Here is a 19,749-nt window from a genome sequence, read left to right on the forward strand (position 1 = left end):
TAGCTGGGATTATGTTTTCCAATGTGCATTACTTTGCATTTATCAGCACTGAACTGCAACAATCTGAATCCAACCTACTTCACCATAACAAGTTTCACTACATTAAACTTCATTTTAAGTGGGTTGTCTGCCTACCAATAGAACACGCATCAGTTGATAATTCAGTAATGGGCATGCATTTCTAACTATTTAATGAGTTTGACCTTTTTTAAACTCTAAGTTTATACACATGAATGACGAGTTTTACCTGCTCACTCATGCCATCTTCTTTTAAAGAATATTGTGAACAGTTTTTATCATCTGAACAAAATTCCTGATCTTCCTCAAAACTACTCATATCTTCATCATCTGAGCTCACGGGGTCAGTAACTGATTTGCAGTCCTGACCAAAACTCTGTGGTTTCTGGTAACTGTGCTCGCTTGTAATATACGTTTCTTCCATCTTCTGCGGTAAACTAGGGGGTGGTTCTTTATGGCTTTGATTGTGACATGTCCTTTCAGATGGATTAACAGTATCTGGCAAAGTCACTATTTTCTTTTCTACCCCAAATGTCACTTGCTCTTGCTCTTTTCGCACCCCTGAGCAAGCCCAAAGATGAAGATCAGGATGATGTGTATTTCTGGAAAAAAGGGGAGAAGAAAAGTTAGTATAGAATAATCACTTTCAGCAATGAAATCTTTTAAAATTCTCATTTTGGCTGAACTGTATTTACATTAATAGGCAATTTTTTAGGGGAACATCATTGTCAAATGTTTCATCCTGCATTGTTGTGGACCTCTTAATTTTGGGTAAATCTACTATGCCCTGGTCATCTTTAATAAGTGTGTTATGATAAAACAAAAACGCTAATGCTACTGAAGTGTCCAATCCTGTCAGGTGCTGAGCACTATCAACTGCCATTGAAATGGAGGGTTTCCATTGCCTGGCACGACTGGACCAGTAAACTGTACAGTGGAAGTATAATTAGAAAATTATACAAAAGAGAATGTTAAACATTCAGGCCTTTGAAAAAATTACTATATCCCAAATTAGCCAATCACATAACAATTGTTCAGAGGCAAAGCACGGTCTACTAGCTAAAGTACAGCAATGGAGATCTGAGCTCTGTTCTGTACTGATTAACTGTTGGACATTGAGCAAGTAACAACCAATCTGTGACTCAGTTTCCCCTTCTGTAAAATTGGCATAGTAATTCCCAACTTCACACATATATTTAAGAGAATTAATGTAATACTATTTATTAAGGACTTTGAGATGATTAGATACAGGGGAATAGATTGCAGATGGCAGATTTAGGAGTGCAGAAGACTTCATTTCACTTTTAAACTGGATTTCACAGATATTATCACATGCAAATTTTGGATAAAAAATAGTCTTTAGTCTCTTCAAATATTTTTCCTTTGTCTCAGTATTCATCAACAACAGTCAATAATAGGAACACAAATTCACCTTCTAGTGTTTAATGGAGAAAACAATTACATTCCCACTTAGCAATAATTTTTTTTTTCCTCAGGCTTTGTCAAGAAGTGCAGACCCTGGATTCCTCCTCACTGAGCTGAGAGGAAGAAGAGGAACCCAGCTTTTGCCCTGTCACAGAGTGAGCTCCAGAATGCTTCATCATCTATCCAAACAATTCAAATTGTGCCATGACATTTTCAAGAATACACTGCCTAAATGTGTGCTGATATACATCTGCTTGGTCTTTAATATAAAAGTTAAAATGAAAATTATCTTGACATACACACTGAGCTCTCACTTCCTCTATCTAAGGGTACACAGATGGGGAGGAAACACCAGACCCACACTTACTTTAGTATCCCAATCTTCAGCTGCAGTCCATGTAGAATTTCAGTTACGCCATACACATCAGCCAGCAAGTGGTGTGTTGACACTATCTTTTTGGCATTAAGGTGCGAGTAGTTTTCTTTTAAAAATGATAATCCACACATATGCCCATTGTTTAACCAGTCCTTATCGTAAAGATATTTGGCACTCCATCTCTGACCTACGGATAAACAACAATCAGAATTTATTCTCCAGAAGTGACAACAACAGTCAGGAGTTCTATCCTTAAAATATCTTCCGACATCCTTTCTTTAATCATGGGTTTTCAAAGAAATTCACATCACCTCATATATGACACAGTATATCCTCGGACTTCTAGAAATGACATTTTAAAAGAAAATCAAACAAACCAGCTCAGTACTCAAGCATGAGGAAGTAAAAATATTCTATACCATGATACACCTGTGAACTGAATTTGAAATTAAAGTTTTGAATTAGAATGGTCTTTTCTAAAAAGATATCCGCTTATTGAAAAGATAATTTAAGATACCAAGAACTTAAGATTCAAAGAGAGATGGGACATTTAAATGGATATCAAGAATATCCAGAGTTATGATAATTAACAACAAAAATTTGGAAAAAGCTATTAAACCTGGTGCTTCAAAGCAAGACAATCTAACCTTTAGATCAGGATTTACAGCAGGACTCTACACTTTCCTCTGAAATATATCATACTGACCCCTCTCAGAGATAGATATTGGGCTAGATGAACCTTGGGTCTGATCGAGTCTGGTGACTTCTGTTTCTAAACCACAAGTATGAGTAAACCCTAAGTAACTTAACTAATCATCTTACTTTTATACCAATTTAATAAATCATAATAATAATTGTATCCCTAATTATTCCCAGAACTATATAGGACTTTCACTCTGCAACTGTTAAAAATAATTACTCACCTTCTTGTTACTGTTTTTCTTTGAAATGTGTTGTGTGTCCAACATGCTGTAAATATGCGCATCACAGCAAGGTGTTGGAGTGTTTTCCCTAGTTGTACCAGGAGGGGAGGCCCTGCCCATTCTTTGGCTTCCTCATTCTCTGAACTGAGGATATAAAGTCGCCCCAACCATCCTTCAGTTCCTTTGCACTGGGATCCCGATTATAGACGCCAATGCTTGGAGTTTGAGGATGGGCCATGTAATGGACATATGCAACACATCTCAAAGAACATCAGTTACAGGAAAACGAGTGTCTGCTTTTTCTTCTTTGAGTACTTCTCACCTCTGCAAATTAGCCCACTTATTTAGGTATCCAAGTATACATTTAAATATGTATATTTTGTTCTCGTTTCTCCATCTGAGAAGACTAAGCAGTTACATGAATCTCCAGATGGGTGGGGTAGTGGCTATATGTGAAAAACTTGCCAGAAAGAACTCTAAACTTCCCTCCAAAAACATGTTTCTGCTCTGAAGAATAACTGTAAACATGGCACAGTGAAGTTATTTTTATTGTTTCAATTACTCCCAGAACAAACATACTCAGGTTACAAGTAAAACGGTTTTCAAATCGCCAGTCCTTGAAACTCCTGCTAAAATCTAAAAATCAAGCTGCGTTTCTTCTGACTCGTGCACCATCATCTACAACAGCAATTCTACAGGTAAAATTCTGCCATTGGTTACACAATGAGGTTGCACAGATGTACCTGAATGCAAAAGTAGTCTGGCAATTTGCGCACCCTCAGAGTTCATGTCCAGTGCAGAATTTTTTTTTTCCTCTGTGGAAAATACATTCGGCCCGAGAAGCACTGCAGTTCCACCTTTCGCCCACCTGAGGCCACTGTTGCGCCAGAACAGACAGCAGCTCACTGACAGGCAGTAACATCCAGCAGCGATCATCATAGCACCCTACCCGCGGAGCCAGGAGATCATGTGGAGGTGGGGGGAAAACAGAGAGAGTGGGACACATAGAGGGTCCTGTGGCACCTTTGAGACTAACAGTCTGTTCGTCTCAAAGGTGCCACAGGACCCTCTGTTGCTTTTTACAGAGTCAGACTAACACGGCTACCCCTCTGATAGTGGGACACATGTGGCTGCTGGGGGGGAGAGGGTCACAGACTGGGGTTCAGAAAGGCTAGTGGAGAGACAGACTGGGGTGCGGGCTCAGGAGCTAGTGGGGAGACAGCACTGAGACAGGGGCTGAATGGGAGGGGATGCAGGGCCACTTGGGAACAGGGGGGCTGCAGGTACATATAGGGAACAAGGGGCAGGCACACAGGCAGATGTGCCTGACTGAATGAGGCAGATGTGCCTGACTGAATGGGAGAGACTAGACTGGGTCTGCATGGGGGAGGCTCCCCAACTCCCTAATAATCCCCCCTGCCCCCCCGCCCTCCAAAAATAACCCATACTTCTCTCATCCACACCTAACAACCCTCCAGGTTCACTCACAGGCTCCTTCCCTCTCCCTCAACTCCTACTCCTGACTCCCGCAAGCCTTTAAGCTGCTTCTGAGGGGTGCGGGAAATACATTTCTGTATTGTAATTTAATTACTTAAAGTTCTGTATTAATATGCCTACTAAGGAATCTATTTGTAAACAAACAAACAAACATTTCCTGAATTTTTTTTGGTTTGTATTGTTACAGACATACTTGCTGACAGGTATTTTGAAATAAATTACTAAAATAATTGAAATTGGCATGATTATATTCTGTTATTTTAACAGTAAAATATGCAGAATTTTGTAGCATTTTAAAATATTGTGTGTAGAATTTTTAGGTGCAGAATTCCCCCAGAAGTAAAATACATGCAGGGAACAGATTTGGTGAGTAGGAAGGTACTATTTTTACACAAGAACGTCACTTTTCAGAGTATAACTGCTCTTCAAGAGCCTACTCTTTGTGGGAGGTAATTTCTCAATAAGAAAAGAGAGCACTCACTTCTTGTGAACTCATGAGAATGGTAAGTTAACATTTTGAACAAAATGTAAGAATTAGTAACAGAAAAATAAAAGTTGCCACGCAGAACCAAACAGAAGAAAATGTTATAAAAGACTCATCCAGAAAAGTATAACCTATCAAACACACAAAAACATAGGTAAATCCTATTGTGAGTAATGATTATACAATACCATCTGTTTTTAGCAAAAATGTAACACGTAAAAACAACAATTAATTTTGCATGAACCAGTGATTTAACTCATACCTGGTGGGTCCCTGCAGATGTAACAGATGTACTGCTCTGGAATGCTGTCCTCTAATAATCCCATACATACACTATGTTGCCAGCACAGGCATTCTTCACACTACAATCCAAAAGAAACAAGGTAATTCATTATTTGTAAGTCAGTTCTATTTCCAGCCTGTTCAAAATGCAGGGAATAGCAGCTTTCCTTTAGCAGGTGGCTTGAGTTATAGTATCGTACTCATGCAATTTGTATTTGCTGTAGCAAAAACAAGCCATAATTAAGCATAATTTTAGTTTTGAAAGTGACCCAATGGCCACAAATTCTGATCTGGAAAACAAAATGTAGGATTTAACGTCTAACAATATTTTATTATAATAAAATAAGTAATTTAGTACTAAATATTTAGTAGCTGAGCATAAAGACACCAGTATAGGACTATGGCAAAATATATAGCAATACACTTCTACACCGATATAACGCAGTCATGGGGAGCCAAAAATCCTTACTGCGTTATAGGTGAAACGCTATTATATCGGGGTAGCGGTGGCAGGGCTCCAGTGGTGATTTAAAGAGCCAGGGGCTCCCCGCAGCAGCTGGAGCCCCGGACCGTTTAAAACACCACCGGAAGCCCGCTGCTACCGCACTATATGCGAACCCGTGTTATATCGGGTCGCGTTATAGTGGGGTAGAGGTGTATATTATAGCATAACAATGGAAAAGAGAAAACTTCAGTTTTCATTTACAAAGCATCTCTCCAGTGCTTAAGATTTATTTTTAATATTGCACTGATGAAAAAAATCTAAAAGAAAAAGAAAATGAAAATGAAGAAAGTGTAGAAATAAAGATAGGAAGGGAGCAATACCAAGGTTACAAGGACATAGCAGCATAAGAATGATTGGCCAGTTGACCTGCATTGAGACTAGGTGTGGGAAGTATTAAATTGCCAGTTGAATTTAGAAATGGGTAATAAACAAAACATGAATGGAATAATATTTAATTATGGAGAACTTTAGAAATGAACACTGATCTGTGTCTAAAAGGGTTGATGCAATATTTAAAGATAAAATGGCTACTGGACAGCTTAGGGGACTGGTAATGGATGGAATACAGAGGCTTTCAGCTCTAGGATGCTGCTTCAAATAAAGCCCAGATCAGTCATGACTGCAAATAGCCAATATCCACCTCATCCTATCATAAATTTAAGCACCAACCAAAATGTTCTGCCTTCTTAACATCTCTAAAATACATCCTTTCCTTTCTGTCCACATGACTAGATTACTTGCCCACATCCTAAACATCTACTGCCTTGAGTATTGCAGCTTTCTCCCCTCTCGTCTGACACCCATTTTGATCCACCGGTCTATATCTAAAAATGCCACAATCAAAGACATCTCTCTCCTACTACTATGACTACATCAACCCTTTTTTCAAGATCTTCCATAGCTCTTCATCATTTTTTATGCTGAGTTCAACCTTCTTGTTCTTTTCTTCAAGGCCCTACATCATTCAGCTCCCTCCTATTTATCCAACTTGGTCTCTTCTTATGTTCCCTGCCACACATCCACTCCATTCCAATGGAGCCAGCCTAGATACTACCTTCATGTCCTTCTCACTCAGATCACTGTGTCCTTTTCAATACTGCCCCCATATTCTTCAAATGCTTTCCCAAAATCTATTCACCAAGCCACCGTCTTCATAAGATTAGCCATACTGGGTGAGACCAATGGCCATCTAGCCTAGTATCCTGTCTTCCAACAGTGGCTGGTGCCAGATGCTTCAGAGGAAATGAACAGGGCAATTATCAAGTGATCCAGCTGCTGTTGTCCACTCTCAGTTTGTGGCAGTTAGAGGTTAAGGGACACCCAGAGCATGGGGTTGTTTTTCTAAACATCTAGGCTAATAGCCATTGATGGACTAATCCCCCATGAATTTAGCTAATTCTTTTTTGAACCCAGTTACACTTTTGGCCTTCGTAACATCCCCTGGCAAGGAGTTCCACAAGTTGGCTGTCCATTGTGTGAAGAAGTACTTCCTTATGTTTGTTTTAAACCTGCTGCGTATTAATTTCATTGGGTGACCCCTGGTTCCTGTGTTATGAGAAGGGGTAAATAACATTTCCCTATTCACTTTCTCACACCATTCATGATTTTATAGGTATCTATCATATCCCTCCTTAATCATCTCTTTTCTAAGATGAACTGTCCCAGTCGTTTTAATCTCTCCTCCAATGAAAGTTGTTCCATACCGCTAATCATTTTTGTTGCTCTTCTCTGAATTTTTTCCAATTTTAATATATCACTGCAACTGCCACTACTGTTGGCACATTCAGAGGTGCCAAGGACTGAATGGACACAAACTGTACCAACCTCACTCTTAGAGAGATGATCCTGCACAGAAAAAAATAGAGGCATTGTGTGGAATGCAAAAAGTTTTAACCGCCACCACCTTTTTCTTACCTGTTCTATAGATAGAGAACTTTAGGGATGCCAAGAGAACAAAAATTCACAAGAAAGATTGCAGAGCAAGTGCATTACCTGAATCATGAAGCCATTTTCCTCATCCATTTCACAGATGCATCTAACAATTTCATTGAGAGCATCCTCTTCATCCTGAGATTCTTCAAAATTGGTTGAATCAAAGTCCTGATTGTATTCATCACCACTCAGTAATAAGCTTTCCGTGGAGGAATCATCTAAGAACTCCACATCCGAGAGGTCTAATAAAAACAAATACATCTGAAGTTGTATATGCAAACAGATTTAACGTTGTACATGAATTTAGGACTTAGATGCTGAATGATCCTGCACTACACATAGCGGAAGTCACTCACAGATTTACTGCTGGAAGATTACACTTCTTGGTGACCTCTACTATATATATAGCAATGCAATGTAGCCACCTTAGAGGTAGGAGTGGCAACATCCATTGTGCTCAGCACAATGCAGAACAGCATGAGGAGAGTAAATGTTTTGTTCAATCTGTCATGAAAGTATATACACATTGGTTTAACAACATACAAGCATAAAAAGCTTCACATTTTTACGCCTAAAGTGAATTATTTGGCTTGCATTTGGCCTTTTTAGTTCACCTTCTTTCGGAAATATAAATTTTAAAACAAAATTTCCTATTGTTCAGCCAACCTACTTTCTCCACTCAGGTCAACAGACAGAATGGCTCTTGGATACTGGTATGAAGTGTTCTTCTCTGTAAACATGCTTCGCAGAGTCAGAGAGCTCCCAGAAGAACGTGTGAGTGGAGAGGAACACCTTTCCAAAAACTCAAGAGAACTATCTTCATAATCCGAATAATCTACAAAATTAACATGAACACTGGTTATCTCATGTTATAGTACTCAGAAAAAGTATGTTTGTAAAAGTTCACAAGCCCGAGAATGATGATTATGTAAGAAAGTTACATTATGTGCAAAAAAAAAAAAAAGCATTAGTGCATAAATACCAAAATAAAGGGAAACATATTAATATCACACAAACCCCTAAACTGTCTTTTTTACGTATGTATTGATGTAAGCGATATTAAGAACATTATGGTTACCAAGACAAACAGCAGAGTAAAAAATATTACAACGTTAAAAATTTCACGCGTGACTTCAACTCTGCCCCTCCTTTATGTACGTACACTGCACCAGACTAATTATATAACTTCTTATTTCTCACTTCATACATATCTGAGATTGTGAGAAAGAACCTTGTAAGACTACCAAAAAGAAAGAATATCGCACTATATCCATAATCAGTGTTCTCCAATCGATCTTTGATTGACTTTTTTGTCAGTTCTTTTCTATCAAACAGTATTGTGTGTATTGGACACATCTTAGAGGGTTTTCACAAATCATGCCTCATCAGCACCTGGTTCTTCCTTCCTTCCCACTGACAATGAAATAATATCCCTGTGGCAACTGCAACAGACTCACATGGAAAATAAAATTAGTAATAATGAATGTTTAACTCCTTCTGATTTGTTCTAGAAATTATGAGCCCCAATTCTTGAGTTTTTCTTGTTTTGACGTTTGAGAAAAACAGGATCCTTTTTGTCTCACGTTCCTCTCCTGCTTCCCAAATTTCATGCCTAAATCTGTCCAAACGTCTGCTGCTAAGATGATCTTCCTTTTCCAACACACTATGCTTGCCAAATTTTTAAAAATGTTCCCAATTAAGCCATGAACCTGAGGTCTGCTGGAGGGTTATGTGCACATCTCTGCAAATGTTAGGTAATTTTTTTTTAAAAAAGATGAATACTTAATTTTCAGAGATACAGAACTACACCTTTGTGCAATATTATAAAAACTCACCCCCAACCCCCAATAAACTAGTAATGGGAGAACTTTAAAGAGTTTTGAGCTTTGGATAAATATCCAGTTTTGATGCCTCTCTGAAACATAATCCTCCATATGATTTTCAATCCTCTGTTTCCGCCCTACTGCTAACTTCTACAGCATCTCCCGTACATTCTGTACTCTTAAAGTCCGGTTTCCTTCCCCTAGAAGAAGTGATTCTCTCCATCCCTTTTTCTTCCACTTTTATTTTTATCTCTACTCCCACCCCCAATTCATTCGGTACTTCTCCCCATCCCTGTGTCTGCTGCTGCCACCTTCTCTCCTTTTTCCCTGGAGATCAACTGCAGGACCAACACCACTACCTGGAAGAGCTGAGACAGCAGCTCCACACAGAACAGTTCTGCACAACTGGCCCAAGCCTGCAGCTACAACAGTCATAGGAAACAATACATGGACTGATATTATCCATGCACAGTGAGACTACCTGTCCTAGGACATGGAAGTTAAATAATTGTACTCACTGCTCATTACTCCAACCTTTTCATCTTCCTTTTTAAAGTATTCCACAGTCCTGCTACCACCATCCACAATAGTTCCATGCTGCATGCTTTGTTCAGGCTTCTCTTCTACATTCTCCCTTTCCACCATAATCCACTGTCAATTCTGTGCTTTCTTCCATATCCCCTCTAAGCTTAGGGTAGTCTCCCAGTCAACATTCCCCAAGAACCTTTACTATCCTTCAAACTACTCCTAAATACAATCTACTCCTTGAGACCCATGATCAGTGACAACTGCAATTCTACTGAGTAACTGTGTTAATTGTGTCATCTTCTGTATTGTCTTGAGGTGCTGTAGTAACTTTTTTGCCCAGTGTCACCAATGTATAGCAGCATATCCATCTATGATGTGACAAATAACATTGAAATATACTGTGACAAGGGATTCTTTCTTCTTTATCCTCCCGCACTCTTAAGTGCACAGGGCACCCATCAGTTTCCACCATTTATTTTGGTCTTGTGAGGGTCTGTTCAGGCTTCTGAGTGTCATATACTTTCTCTATTGTTCTGTGTAAAGTTGCTCTAGGTTGACCTCTTTTTCTCTTTCCAGGTGGTGTCCATATTATCACTAGCAATGGAAGTCATATTGCTGGCATCCTCAAAGTGTATCCAAAATATGTCCATCGTCATCATCTTACCATATTTGATACTTTAGATTGGTTTGTTCTACTTAGACTTTCTGATGCTGCAAGAATCTCTTTCCAATGGACTCGTAAGATCATCTTCATTTACTTTCAAATGAGATATCTTCTTATCAATTTCTATAGTAGATTTCCATGACTCTGCTTCATTAAAGAGGACGGAATTCAAACTGGTGTTAAAAATTCATGTTTTTAGGTCATTGCCAACTATGCTACTTTTCCAAATCTTTTCAATTTTATGGAAGATGTTTTCTGCTTTTGACATTCATTGCTTCACATCTAGCCTCAATGACAAGAGCTATCTAGAAATTTGAGTAAACAAAATAGATGTAGAAAATACATCTGTTTGGTACATCACCTAAATGAAATTGGAAATCTTCATAAGCTGTTTTTTCATTTGTCCAACTTACACTCAAGTCATCCTTTCCTATGCAGCACGCATGAATGTTAATCATTCCTCTATTGCAGATGCCAGAGTATCCTTCCAGTCTTCTCTATTTCACTCACTAGAAATATCTGATAAACTGAAGGTTTCAGCTAACATACATAAGGGTTTTCGAAAATACTTTGCTTTCTATGCTCAGAGGAATACCATGCAACACTTGTTCCAATTACAATATCACATTTCCAGAAGATATACTTGTAATTCCAAATCAATAACATGGCCTATTAGGCCTATTCAGTATAACCTGTACAGTACCCAATATAAACTAATACAAGAAGCCAAACTATATTCAGTTTAAATTTGTATGATGATTTTTATGTAAAGCTTGCATATTCATTAGTAATTTTTATTTATGTAAGGTTTTCATGAATAATCTGAGCATACTTTCAAAGGGCTGAACAAACAGTGTAATACTGTTTTAAAACTTATTACTCAAACTGGTTTAATCTACAAAAAGATCTCCTGGGCGTGTGTTTTGAAATATTGCAACTTAGCTGCTGGTAATGCTCTGCCTTTGGCCTTATTCTTAAAACCACATCTACGGGGAAGTGATAGCACAACTCACCCTGCAGTGCCTTACTGCCTAACAGATGAACTAGTTAGGACTACTAGACTTAACTAAATGACAGGACTTCTGTGCATCTAATATTTAATGTCTCCTTACATGCACATATGGGGTCACACCTTTCCCCACATCCAACAATTTGCAGATAACAGAAACTACTGAAAAGTTTATCATTTTAAATTATGTTGACTCAGTTAAATGTAGAAAAGTAGCATTAAACTTAATTTAGCTGAAGTGTATACCACATTCTTTGGGACAATTTTCATCGTACAGTCTGTGGTTTGGATGAATAAGTGTTTGCTCACTTCAGAAATCTGCAGTTTATCCTTTAGAAAGTCATGGCCAGAAATTGTGATGAACTAGGAAGTGCTTTACAATACTGTTTTGTCACAATTCTGTTTTACTATATACAGCAGCAACAAAGAATAAATGTTAAGAGATATCAACAAAAGCTGCCCCATTACCATCACTCCTCCCCTTCCCCTTTTAAAAAAATATAATTATACAAAAATAGAACCTTCCCCGGCTTTCCCTTTGTTTAGTGTTGCCTGCCTAGTTAGACCGTAACCTCCTCAAGAGCAGGGACTATGTATTCTTCTGTGTCTTGAACAGTGTTAGGCACACCGTCTGTAAACAAAAAGCTGAGAAAACAGGAAACGAGACCAGAAATCTTGTGGTGCAGAATGTAAAAAACACACTTGAAACCACATGCTTGTGAGCAGAAGTTTTCACTAAAAATCCTTGTCCTGGGTAATCTTAAATAATTAATCCCAGAGAGTTTCCAGGAATCTTGTCTGGATTACTCTGAATATTTTAATTAGGAATATTATGACTAACATCTACTAAGGTACACTACAGATTTGTTAGTGAGGTAAATCAATCTGAGGGGCATGCCAACGGCAGCCAATAGTTTTTGTTTTCCATTTTACGTCTTTTATATTACAGAGAAAATAAGAGCATATCCCATAAACAAAAAAGCAGCAGAAAGGTAAGAAAAATACATGGTATAATTAAATGGCAAGTCCCATTTACGGTAAACAGGTATTTTTCACAAAATGGATATCTCGTCACTGGGGTGAAGAAAAGATCAGAGTTTTGGCCATATTATTATTATTTGTATTACCCTAGTACCCAGGAGGCCTAGTCATAGACCAGGACCCCATTGTGCTAGGTGCTGTACAAACACAGACCCAAAGGACAGTGCTTGCTCAAAAGAGCTTATAATGTAAGTCTAAGACAAGAGGCAACTAATGGATATAGACAGATGGTGGAGTACAAGGAAACACTGTGACAAAATTGGGCATCAAGATAAGCAGCGATCTCAGCACATCAGCAGCCTAACCGTTTGTTGTAAGCAGCAAGCAAGAGGAGAGCTCTGAAGGAGGATAACGAGTTGGTTTTGCAGATGTTTATGCGGAAGCTCTTCCCAGCTTGAGGGGCAGAATGGGAGAAAGCACAGAAGTGCTTGTTTGAAAACAATGAGTGGGCTACGAAGGCTGAATCATGGGCTGATCAGATGCAGAAGTGAACATCTCAATAGTGAATGAGAGATTATACGAGGGTAGGAGCAGGCCATGAAGGGTCTTGAAAATGAAGACAAGTAGCTAATGTTTGATTCAACAAAGGAGGGGGAGCCAGTGGTGGAATGCAAAGACACAGGTAACATAGTTAAAGTGACAGGCTAGGAAAATGATCACAGCAGCATTCTGGCTGGATATGAGCAGGACAAGATTGCATTTGTCAAGGCCAGTGAAAAGGATGATGCGGTAACTGAGACGTGAGATGATGAGAGCCTGTATGTAAGTTTCAGTATCAGGATGGATAGGAAAGCCTGTATCTTAGAGATGTTATGCAGAAAGATTTGGCAAGATTTAGAGACAACCTAAATGTGAAGATAAAAGTAAGCAGTGAGATAGTCAGGGATGGATGTGAAAGAGTCCGTGATGCAGAACTGAGTGGAGGGAGGCTGGAGTGGAGAAGTGTATCTACATGTCATTGGTGTAAGAATAGCAGTTAAAACCATGAGTAGACATGATCAATCCGAGATGGGATAGAAGGGGAGAAGGAGAGGAGATACCAGATCAAAATGCCTTTGCTATGTGAAATTTCAAGACCAACATCTCCTTTTGGTAATTTCTGATATTTCAGAACTTGTTTCTGAACTGTATGAACGTTCGATATTTCAGTCAGTAACAACCACCAATCAGAACCAGAAAGATAGTATTTGACCTTTACTTTTTGTCTTACTTTTCTGTCTTTACTTTTTTCCTTACTGAACTCACCATGCTGTTTAGATTTCTTCTTCTTTTTCTTCTTCTTCTTCTGTTTTGATTTATGATCTTTTTCCTTTTTCTCTTTTTTCTCTTTCTCTTTCTCCTTCTTTTTACCTAATTGCAAATGAACATTTTAAAACATCATCCTCGAATACTTTTTTCTTTCAGTTACCCTAAAAGCAACATTTAAATTTTAAATCAGTTGTTCCAGTCACCTGCCAAGAGCGGAATGATTCAATTAATTTGTTCAGTGCCATGAGTATAGCCCTTGTGATTAACTGATTTTTGAAATAGCACTGGAGTTCCTCCTTAGCTGAGACACCTTGAAGTTAACAGTTATTAGTAAGACTCTTCCTAGCAGAGTAACATAATTCAGCTTCTCAGTGTCAAGAAGTCAACTGTATCCCATATCTTGACAGGTAACATTGTGTAGCCTTCAGAATTTCCAGATGTGACCCGCACATGAGGAAAAAAAAAGACCCAGTTTTAATAAAGCTTACATTTAAAAAAAAAAATGTATATTTAAAAAATATATCAGTAGTACATCCATTAGTTTGTAAGAAACAGAGTAGACCACCCATTTACTTTCCAGGTTTTGATCATGCTGTAGAAACAAACAGGAAGAACTCTTAATTTAAAAAATTACATCCTCTAGCAAAGCATGCTAGGTAATCTAATATAGGGTATGTCTATACTTACCCGCTGGTTCGGCGGCAAGCAATTGATCTTCTGGGATTGATTTATCACGTCTTGTCTAGACGCGATAAATCGATCCCGGAAGTGCTCGCTGTCGACACCGGTACTCCTGCTCCGCGAGAGGAGTAGGGGGAGTCGAAGAGGGAGCCTGCCTGCCGCGTGTGGACCCGCGGTAAGTACCTTTAAGTTCGAACTAAGATACTTCAACTTCAGCTACGTTATTCACGTAGCTGAAATTGCGTATCTTAGTTCAAACTGGGGGCTTAGTGTGGACCAGACCATAGAGATTAATGATAAACACCTGAAACTGCAGCTGCCATAAATTCCTTTAAGAACAGTTAGCTGTCCTCTCACCCAAAATTTTATCAGCTGAGTTTGTTCTGAATAAAATTAAAGTTATATGTCTACTCCTTTTTAAGTACTACTGACATCTGCATGAGAACGGAGTCTTTGTCTTACAATAATTCATCTGTCCCTGCTACGTGTTTCTCATGGGAAACCATAATCCACAGCTTCTAACTTCATAGTTATTTCCAAAGCAGTCAGTTGTGAGGTAATAAAGAGGGACTTGACTTCAGCCGGAAAATAAACCTCCAGGACTGACTCAAAGATAATACTCTTTTTTGTGTACATTTCCCTTAGCCACACAGAATAAGAGCAGATATAGTGTATGTTTCAATTAGAGCTAATTGGGCTTATTTCTATTCCTTCTTTCCTTCCATAGATTGATGATCAGTTCAGACACATGTAGGGCTGAATCTGTGTCAAAAATGAATTTGTTTGGGGATGGAAAATAATGAATTGTGGCAAAAGTGAAATTTTTTGAATGAGTCGTTATCTGACCATCACTAATATTTGAAGAGTGAATACTCCAAACTTCCTTAATTTAGATTTCATTTTAAGAGGCATTGCATATTCTGTTGGATATCTAGCCATTAGACTTTTCCTTTATTTATTCCACCTCTAGACATAAGTTAATAACCACACATATCACTAATTTAATTGAAAAAGGTTATAAAGGGTACCCTATCATTATTCCTTTCCTCTTAGGCCTCATGCCCCACCCAGTTGGTCTAGGAATGGAGACATGAAATTATAGCCCTACTATTACTACGGGTCTTGTCCCTCTGCGTCCTTGCAATTTACACACAATCTCTTAGGCATATACTGTCACACAAGTTTATTTATTTCCAAGAAGCCCTTTTACATCTATTTAGGTGTTTGGGTTTCAGGTTTTTTGTTTTTTAAAAGCTGGTTGCTTTAGAAATATTAAAACAGCTGAGCACTTACACCTAAAAGAGCATAACAGCTAAAAAGTTAGGGACAGGCTATGTTCTTGCTCTCTCAAGCTTTAGACTTTTTGCTTAAATATGATTTTCTGTGCATACCAAATGATGATGAGCTTTTCTCTTCCAATTTCACTTTTTTTTCAGTTTTCAATATACCTGTAGATTTAAGAAAAAACACAAAAGCTTAGAGGGACCACTGTGGACGATGTACTTTCTTGTAAAAGTTACTTGATTGTAAACATTCCTATCAATACATAATTAAAAGAAAGACAAACAACACACTGATTTTTAAAGATGCTTTACAATTACTTTTACGGTCTTAAGCACTGGAAACAAAAAGCATTGTAGTTTACCAACTTCTGAATGCTTGTCCTTCTCAATGACCTTCTTTAACATTTTCTCCTGCAGATTCTCAAAACATTTCTCCTTTACAGGCACAGAGAACTGTATCTCTGTCCCTTCAGAGCTGACTGACGTGGAAGACCTCTTTTTTTTACTATTCCCTTTGGGTAACTTTAGACTATTGGTTAAAGGCATTTCCAGATGTAAGGCATGTACATGGGACGAGAGTGCTGAAAACAAGAAGACAAATTTACTGGGCATTCAGTAAGGATTTAATCCTGTGTATCAGCATAGCAGCCAGGTCACTGGCTGAGTCAGGCTGCTGAAATGACAAGTACAGGAAATATTTTCATAATAGTGAACATATTGTTAAGTTTTGAATGCCTAGGTCTCTGTCTTACTATTTACTAAATGCTACATGCCAAAAAAAAAAAAAAAAAGTCTGTTCTCTCTAGTTTAAAAAAAAAAAAAAAGCGAGATATCAATTCCAAACAGAGAGGTTAATTTCAATTTAATTCTCTGCTGCTTTAGACAATTTCCCCCCCTTTTCTTCTCTTTCCATTACAGTGGAAGTCACTGGTAACAGTCAAGGAGTTGATGTTACCATAATTAACTAACTGTGTCTTATTTTGAAGGGATAGCTATCTTTAATAGATTTTAGTGTTACAATGCTACTTATTAAAAAAAACATTTGACTCAATAAAAAGTCTACAACATCAAAGTTTATTGCATTCAGGAGGTTTTAAAAAAAAATGGTATTCTACCTCTAATCTAATAGAATTTCATTAGGTTACCTCTAGAAATCAGTGTCCTTTTAAAATCTGAATCCAAGGAAAATAAATTTGAAGTATATGTTAAGCAGAAAGCTGTGTGTATAAATCAGAATTTGAAGCTACACTTGCATACGAAGAGTGCTTTGAAAGATTTACTAATCCTTGATTATTCCCTAAAGTTCTCATTATTTAGAAGATTTTTCTCTTCATTGTGAGCTAGGAAATCATAAGGTAACTAACTGACCAGAAATGAAAAAATATTTTAATATTGTAACTCCGATATTTATAATCAAATACCATCAAGGCAATTTTCAAATAATCAAACCAAATAAGACCCTCATAGTTATTTTGATCTAAGGAGGATAACTATTTTACTCTTTGCCACAGGGAAAAAATACATTGCTCAATAAAGAATTACCAGCATCACCTAGATCTCCCACCAACCTTACTAGCCAATGCAGTGCAAGCTCTAAGTCTCTTTCCTAATTACACAGCAGGAAAACTCTAGAAGTACTCTAAGGCCTCTCTGGCCAATGCTACAAAATATTAAGGAAAATATAGCCTTACAAAATTAGGAGGAGGTATCTGGGTTTTCTAAACATTTAAAAATCCATTTATCATCCTTTTCAGTTTAACAATCACTCTCACAAGAGTAGCTTGACACAATTTGTGGTTAGGATCCTCTGATGCTGAGGTTAGCACAGTAACAGCTGATTGGGTGTTCAAATCACTCTTCTGGGTAAAGTTTGTGTGTACATATTCTGGTAATATTTCAGGCCAAGTTTTTCCAAAAGTTATTAGTGATTTTGGATATCCAATTTAAAACACTAAATGGGACCCAATTTTCAGAAGGTACTCAGCACTTTCTGAAAAAATCAGGTACCATTATGGTGTCTCAAAAGTTGGGCCCCCAAAAATTGCATTCAAAATCCTTAATCGCATCTAAAAATCTTGGTGGTCTGACAATAATGCAAAAGATTAACCCTGCAGAAAACCTTAAAGCAGCCAGAACCACTACCTTTAAACTGAATATGATCAAAATAAAGAGGAGGTTCTTTTGGGGTTCTTCGAAGTCCCCTTTTATAGAGTTCATTACCATAAAAGAGAAAACATTTAAAGAAATTAAAAGCAGAATTAAGAAACTGTGTGAATTTAGTACTCATGAAAAGCGATGGATTGAGAGGCCTGAAAATCAAAGTCCTATACTTAACAAAAAGGACTCGATACAGAAAGCGGTAATGCTCTGGGGATGCGTATGCGGAGAGAGCACAGAGCATCCTCCTGGGTTAGTTTTCCCTCACCAGAGGGAGCACCATACACTTCACATCAGCTTCCCCCTAGCACTCCAGCTCCTGAGAAGCCTCTTCCCTCAAGCAGTAGCCAAGGAACTTCACAGTAATCAGGCAGCAGGAGCAGCTAGGGCACTGGTACACAGAGCAGCAGAACTACCCAACACAGAGGTTACTACATGGTGGACTTTCCAAGCTGTCTGATGTAAAGGCAGCTTCAGATCCCACTCCCCATCATGCAGCCTGGCCAGCAGCTGAAAGCAGCTACTTGTACTGGGTAGAGGGAAGGAGCGAAAGTGCCGCAAGGTCTCAGGTTATTGGCTGGAGGTGTTTTCTCCAGTTGGTGTTGTTAAGCCCCATGCAATAGCTTGAGCAGACTATTCCTGATGCCCAATACCCTCTCAACACAGGCCCCAGCCTGAGCACCCACCCTTGGCAGCAGAGATAGGAGGGGAGGAGGATATGTAATATACCCTGTGGGTTAAATATCCCTCAAATATATTTATTAGCAACAGAAAACACTATGTGAACTATTTCCTCCTCTCGGCTTCCCAGCTTCTGTGTCTGTCTTGTCGGACTGTAAAGCTCTGCAGGACAGCGACAGTCTTCATTTTATGTTTTTACAGAGCCAGCAGCACAAATATTAAGCAACAACTTCCCACACTGCATTCTACCAGCAGGCTTCACCCTAACCTGCAAGGACCACCTCTAGAGATGGAAGCTTATTTTTTAGTATTCTATGGACAATCAATACTTGGCCTCTCTGTCAAGGCTAACAAAGGTTCCAATTAGTGTTAATGTGGTGAACATGCTGCTACTTTTTTTTTTTTTTTGGTTATGTGGGCATGCGTACTGTAGAAACTAAACAGACCACGTAACACAACACATCAGATAATCTGGTTAGGCCACTATTATCTTGAGACAGGACATTGAGGGCTCCATATCTGAACAGTCCATTGAATAATCTAGTCCCAAGCCATCTTCCCCAAACAGGATTAGGTTTAAACTCGTTATTTAAAAACAATTTTCTTATGTCAGCCATCCAAACCCATCAAATGTAATTATTCCGAACATTACCTTAATTTTCAACATCCTGAAATTAGACCATTAAAGCTTAAATACCACCTGACAAACTAATCAGCTGGTGACTAAGGCCTTGGCTACACTCGCGGATTCACAGCGCTGCCGCGAGCGAGCGTGCAGCGCTGCAGGCTCTGATTACACTGGCGCTTTACAGCGCTGCACTCGCTGCGCTCAGGGGGGCGTGTTTTTTCACACTCCTGAGTGCAGCAAGTGCAGCGCTGTGAATTGCCAGTGTAGCCAAGGCCTAAAAAAGTGGTGGCTGATGGCTCCAGGAGGTATTTTGTATAGAAAGAATTCTGCTACAGTGACACTAATACCCTTTCAAATAATGTACCAATGTAAGCTCCATCACTATAGTAACAGGAAAGGAGAAGATAACACATACAGTTGCACTTTTCCTAGTAAGCAACTTTATCTAGTCTTCATTTAGAGGTACATAAGAGGAAGTGGATAATCATATGAAATAGAAGCCTAGATATACTTCCTATTAATAATCATGACACGTTTTGAAAATTATAATTTCATTTGTACCTA

General features: G+C 38.5%; 1 protein-coding gene across 10 annotated transcripts in view; it reads right to left on the reverse strand.

The window, feature by feature from the left end:
• Positions 1–19,749, reverse strand: part of PHF20L1 (PHD finger protein 20 like 1) — an 83,599-nt gene that overhangs the window by 14,877 nt on the left and 48,973 nt on the right. For 7 of the 10 annotated variants that reach the window (XM_054018182.1, XM_054018186.1, XM_054018185.1 and 4 more), the window contains 8 exons: positions 16,082–16,300; positions 15,828–15,884; positions 13,753–13,857; positions 8,113–8,277; positions 7,503–7,684; positions 4,986–5,085; positions 1,811–2,006; positions 248–620 (listed from right to left, as the gene is read on the reverse strand). In XM_054018182.1, coding sequence (XP_053874157.1) covers positions 248–620; positions 1,811–2,006; positions 4,986–5,085; positions 7,503–7,684; positions 8,113–8,277; positions 13,753–13,857; positions 15,828–15,884; positions 16,082–16,300 — 1,397 coding nt within the window. The remainder of the gene's footprint in view (positions 1–247; positions 621–1,810; positions 2,007–4,985; positions 5,086–7,502; positions 7,685–8,112; positions 8,278–13,752; positions 13,858–15,827; positions 15,885–16,081; positions 16,301–19,749) is intronic. The other 3 variants (XM_054018190.1, XM_054018189.1, XM_054018188.1) reach the window with 1 other exon arrangement.

Source organism: Malaclemys terrapin, chromosome 2 (genome assembly GCF_027887155.1).
Source record: "Malaclemys terrapin pileata isolate rMalTer1 chromosome 2, rMalTer1.hap1, whole genome shotgun sequence".
In the NCBI taxonomy this organism is placed as follows: domain Eukaryota; kingdom Metazoa; phylum Chordata; order Testudines; family Emydidae; genus Malaclemys; species Malaclemys terrapin.